Source organism: Notolabrus celidotus, chromosome 4, assembly GCF_009762535.1.
Source record: "Notolabrus celidotus isolate fNotCel1 chromosome 4, fNotCel1.pri, whole genome shotgun sequence".
Lineage (NCBI taxonomy): Eukaryota > Metazoa > Chordata > Actinopteri > Labriformes > Labridae > Notolabrus > Notolabrus celidotus.
In genome coordinates this window covers 2861835-2867834 of record NC_048275.1, presented here as the reverse complement: position 1 = coordinate 2867834, position 6000 = coordinate 2861835, and the positions used below count along the sequence as shown (strand labels likewise).

The following is a 6000-nucleotide window of genomic DNA, read 5'->3' as shown; positions in this document are numbered from 1 at the left end:
TGATTGGATCAATCTCAGTCCTCTGCTCTCAGATTCTGAACAAGTGTTTGAGATGTTGCAAGACTGACATCTAGTGGACTGGTTTGAGCAGTGCAGAGAGGAAACAGGTGCAACTTCATTTAAATCCCATATTTCAAATGTAGAGTACATGAAGATACCACATTTGATAACCCCTGTAGTGTGGGCGATGGCAAAGGAAACACTGCAAGGTAACATTCTGGATTTTTAAAGCCGATATGAGAGAGGATTACTTTGTTTTAGTGTCCTGAAGAAGCAGAACTACTAAATGTGATAAAACCCTCAATGTGAGGGTGATGTAGACACCTTTGTACTGGAGAGGATCAATCCTTTGTAATTTTAGATGTTGGATATTAAAGCTCTCATGCAAAAGAAACACAGCATCCATCTTCACTGTCATTATACTGTAAGTGTTATATATTCATTTATGCCAACATTTTTCTCATCTGCAAAGGCTGAACTGTTGACATGTAAACTGGAAATCTTCCACTGAAATAAAAACCTGGATCTGGATCAGACTACAGCTTGGGTGACAGATATTTTCCACTCTCTTATAATGTCACCGGTTCCAGGAGCAGATGGGTCTGGACCGGAGCGGAGCTCACACAACAGATGACAGACGGTGGTCTCTGGAACCCGCCTCACAGACGACAGCCTGACTTACTGCTCTGATCTGGTCCATCCTGTCAGATACTGTCCTCTGCTATGAACCAGGCCAAGCTGACATCTTATCTGTGTATGCTCCTGTGTCTATGTGGAGTTATTTAGATAAAATGAAGAAGGCTTGACTCAGAAAACCAAACTAAAGTCACCACAGTGTGCATTAAAACTGTCTTCTTTAAACTAATAAAGATGCTGGATTAGCTACAATAACATGTGCATCAAATGTTGTTTATTATTCTGGTTCCTGTTGGTATGTACATCTCTGTTTACGTATTACAATGAAGGCAGCAAAATATGTGAAGCACAACAACTAGAAAAATATCCAAAAGGTACGAAAAAGTGTATCTTACATTATATTATATTTAAATATATGGTATGGTCCTTTATTATATCATATTAATGTTCTCATATCACATTAATATTAAGTGTCCCTTATTTTACTGCATTGTATCAACTTGTATTGTATTGTATCATATTTTAAGGTAAACTAAAAACATATTATTCAGTCTGGCTTTTATGTAGGGTCTAACAATTTTATTTAAATGCTGCTTTATTATCTTAGTAATTTTAACTGTTTTATTCATTCATTTATTTATTTTTATTTATCTACTCAGTTTGATTAATATTTTTAGCCTTAGTTTTATTTTCAACTCTTACCCTTACCCTTTTTAAATCTATTTATTTTAACTATTTGTATTCTTAATTTTGATGCTTTAACTTATTTCAATTACACATATTTTAATTTTGGTGTGCATGAGTCTCTATTTTATCTTATGTTATTCTTATTTTTAATTTTTATTATTTTTTATTATTTTTATTATCTTACCCTAATATGTCTTGCAATTGTTTTATTTCTGCTTCTTTCTTGTTTTTCAAATCGCTGTAAAGCACTTTGAATTGCATTTGATTTGCATGAAAGGTGCTGTATAAATAAAGCTTGATTGATTGATTGATATTGTATTTATATCTTATCGTATTGTATCATATTGTATCATAATTTGTTGTATTGTATCATATTTTATTGTATTGTATCATATTGTATTGTATTCTATTGCATCATATCATCTCCAATCATATCCTTCCATATCAAATAGTATCATGTCATATTTTATTGTATCCTATTGCATCATATTAAATCGTCTATAGACCGACTGTGGTCCATAAATGTTAAATATATGTATAAAAATATTCCTAGATATCTCTTCTGTCTGATTTAAAATAAATAATAAACCATGAGTCCCTGAAATCCCCTGCATTGGTTATCTGTTTTCCTCCCTGGGATTTAAAGAGTGATTAAATTGAATCCCTTTAATATAAAATAAACCCATCTTTAAAAAGTTCTTGTTTGTGAACCCACAGAGTGTTTCCTCCTGAACTTTCCTCGCAGTGACTCACTCTCCCTCTCTGCAGTTTACATTCAGCAGCCCGGCGGATCCAGCCTATCTCACGCGCCAGGAGGATGAACCACCGCGCGCAGCCTACCCTGCCTCCCCAGCGCGTGGAGCTCCGTTTGATGGACTCGCGCCTGCACCCATCACGCGCTTACTTCCTCGCTCTCCACAGCCAATCACGCGCTCGAGATCCGTACACATCATTTACGGCGCACTCACGGTAGGTTGAGTCTTCTGAGGTCCACAGAAATCTGACAGCTTCACAGGTGAGACTCCCCGTCCACAGGCTGGTCCACTTTACCTTCAGTTTTTCCTCTCGGAACACCCTCCCACTGTGAGCCTGGGGTTGCCACAGTCAAAAAACAACCATTCGAAGTCAAACCATTCCGGCAGCATGAGCAAAAAGAAAAAGGACTGGAAGACTGAGAAAGGTAAGGCTTGTTTTGGGGGGGGGAATGAGGCTATCATCATCTCCATGGCAGACAGCAGGAATTGTAAGCATGCCAGGAGATTGACAGCCACTCTCCCTGTCCTGTCTGTCTGCACGCGACACTCCTTCACATGCAGGATGTTCTTTAGTCTCATTATCAGGACTGGACAGATGTTATGAGGATGTTGCGCCTCCGATATTTATGTTGCACTGTCGCTCCATGCTTGCTTATTAGCTTGCATTAAAGGTCCCTCCTGATAGACAGTCCTGAGTCTGTGAGGAACACCTGTGTTTAAAGAGCACTGCTCTCTCTCAGGGTGCACCAGTCTGAGGGATCTGTATGAACTGAGTCTGAGGAACACCTGTGTTTAAAGAGCACTGCTCTCTCTCAGGGTGCACCGGTCTGAAGGATCTGTATGAACTCAAGGGGGTCTCAGTGAGCACAGGAGGAGTTTCAGTCCAGTGTTGTGCTATAGTTTGTCTGTTGCACAAAGGAGAAGGTAGACATCATCATATCATCATATATGCAAATCTATGAGTGCAGATATGGTGTAACCATAACAGAGACTAAACTAATACAGGCATAAAGCAAAGTCTATGGAAGCCCTGAGTGGCCATGCATCCATTCATTATATTTACCCTGTTATAATAATAATAATAATAATAATAATAATAATAATAATAATAATAATTGATAGCGCTTTCCCTGATACTCAAAGTTGCTTGTTATCCCATTAATATTGTCATATAATATTGTCACCTTGGTGCTTATTATCTTCAGCTTGTTTTCTCATGATAGCAGGATCATAGAAAACAAAACACTAGTCTGTGTTGGAGCTATGTATTTATTGTTAGTATTTAATCTGCAGATAATAAGAAGCTTTAGTTGTTATATTTTTGAGTTAAAGCTCCTGTGAGGAACTTTTGATTTATATCAATTTTGGCGCCCCATTGTGGACAAAGTGATACCTCTTATCTCTTGTTCTGTACATGCAAAAGTAGTGTTTTCAACAAAAACCTCACCCTGCTGTATTTTAACAGACAGATGTATCACTCAATGTTATTATTTGCCATGAAAACAGCTGATAAAGGGTGTCTGACACCTACCCCCTCGGAGTGGTTTAAGGCATTAAAAATGACAACAGAGAAGGTATCAGTGTTGTTTTTTATGGTTTTGTTTTCTTTTTGAAGGTCATAAAGAGGCATCAGTGTTGGTTTCAGTCTGTTTCTCAGCTGGTGAAAAACTCCTCATGGTGCCTTTAAGTCAGATATGTTTTTCATGTTATTTGTAATGCATATTTAGTATTTCTTATGTTTCTTTTGTTTTGTGATAGGCTAACACTCTGGGCACCTGCAGGTTACTTAAAGCTGCTGTGAGGAACTTTTGATTTATATCAATTTTGGCGCCCCATTGTGGACAAAGTGATACCTCTTATCTCTTGTTCTGTACATGCAAAAGTAGTGTTTTCAACAAAAACCTCACCCTGCTGTCTTTTAACAGACAGATGTATCACTGGATGTGATTATTTGACATGAAAATAGCCAAATATCAATCATGTGGTCTGACACCTACCCCCTCTGAGTGGTTTAAGGCATTCAAAATGACAACAGAGAAGGTATCAGTTTTGCTGTTTATGGCTTTTGTTTGCTTTTGAAGGTCATAAAGAGGCATCAGTGTTGGTTTCAGTCTGTTTCTCAGCTGGTGAAAAACTCCCCATAGTGCCTTTAAATCAGTGGTTCTCAAAGTGGGGTCCTGGGACCCCTGGAGGTCCATTTACCATAGTGTGGGGGTCCGTGAAATAATTAAAATACATTTCTAATAAATTATAAAATTGTGCTGAGTCATTACAAAACAGCATATACACCATTGTTATGATACCATTTGGTGGCTGAAGGGATATGTGAGTCTTGCTACTGTTAATTTTCTGAAAGTGTTTAAGATCAATTAGTTGAAAAGTCTAAATGCTGTCATGTTGAGTCCACAAGGAATGAAATGACCCTCTGTTTTAAAGGATACAAGTGGGATTTACTGGATTCAGATTGAAGTGTTCTCTGTTTATCACTATGGTACAGGTCTGAAGGATTTACATTGATAACTTTTATAATACAAATTAGTGGTGCAACGGATCATCGTTGATCCGTGATCCGTACGGATGCCTCTTCACGGTTCGGCACGGACGTGGTCCGCGGATCGGTTGATGAAAAAAGTTGCGCGTGTTCACGTGATGACCGCATGTTCAATCCACACTCACTCGTCAAGCGCAGCGGTAGTCGTGGCAAGTGAAGGAGCGGAGGAACTTGAAAACCCTCCTGCATCTGTTCTGTCACATGTATGGGAGCATTTTGGTTTTCCCTGTGAAATACAGTGAATGCTGAATGTGCTTGAGCCACGTTATGAAATTCAGTCGCGCACCAAGTAGACCAGAGGCCGTCAATACGCGGGCCGCGTCCGGCCGCCTATTTGTGGCCCCCGAATCAATCAATCAATCAATCAATCTTTATTTGTATAGTGCCAAATCACAACAAACGTTATCTCAAGACGCTTTTACAAACATAGGAGGTCTAGACCACACTATGTCAAATTATGAACAGAGACCCAACACCAAGACAGGGTAAGACTCAGTCTGACCCCACCTTAATCCACCATGAGCATTGCACATCGCAGTATTTAGCTAGTTACAGTGGTGAGGAAAAACTTCCTTTTAACAGGCAGAAACCTCCAGCAGGACCAGACTCATGTTAGACAGCCATCATGCCTCGACTGAGTCGGGTCTGGAAAGACAGATAGAGGGGAGTAAAAGAGAGAGAAGTGATAGTGATGAGACGAGTCGTAGAAGCTGTTGCCGCTGGAGTCCAGCACGTCCGTATCAGCTGGAGTCCAGATCGTCCACAGCAGGAGGACGTCTACGGCAGCTCAGAGGAATCTACGAGACAATGGAGCTCAGGGACTCCAGAAAGGTCTATGGTTAGTAACTTTAATGGGACAGGCAGAGTTAAAGTAAGTGATGAGGGGGTTGGGGGGAAGAGGGTGAGCTAGGATCCCAGTGTGTCAGTGTGCCAGTTCCCCCGGCAGTCTAGGCCTATAGCAGCATGACAAAAGCTGGTCCAAGCCTGATCCAGCTCTAACTATAAGCTTTATCAAAAAGGAAAGTTTGAAGTCTACTCTTAAAAGTAGAGAGGGTGTCTGCCTCCCGGACCCTGACTGGTAGATGATTCCAAAGGAGAGGGGCCTGATAACTGAAGGTTCTACCTCCCATACTACTTTTAGAGATTTTAGGTACAACTAGCAAGCCTGCATGTTGGGAGCGTAGAGTTCTAGAGGGGTAATAGGGCACGATGAGCTCTTTAAGATACGAGGGTGTCTGATTTTTAAGGGCTTTGTAGGTTAAAAGAAGGAACTGAACCGAACTGTTATTCCTTCACTCTGTGTTTTGGTCGGGTCACCTCGTGTTTACCGGGACTTGTCTCCATGTCAGATACGCAGACAGGTTGTTAATG

At 40.2% G+C, this 6000-nt stretch overlaps 1 protein-coding gene across 1 annotated transcript in view; it reads left to right on the top strand.

Annotated features, from left to right (window-relative positions):
* The first annotated feature begins 2297 nt into the window (after window positions 1-2297).
* Window positions 2298-6000, top strand: part of macrod2 (mono-ADP ribosylhydrolase 2) — a 420924-nt gene continuing 417221 nt past the window's right edge. Inside the window, exon 1 of the mRNA XM_034682272.1 lies at window positions 2298-2503. Within this exon, the coding sequence (XP_034538163.1) occupies window positions 2467-2503 (37 nt within the window). The 5' untranslated portion in view covers window positions 2298-2466. The remainder of the gene's footprint in view (window positions 2504-6000) is intronic.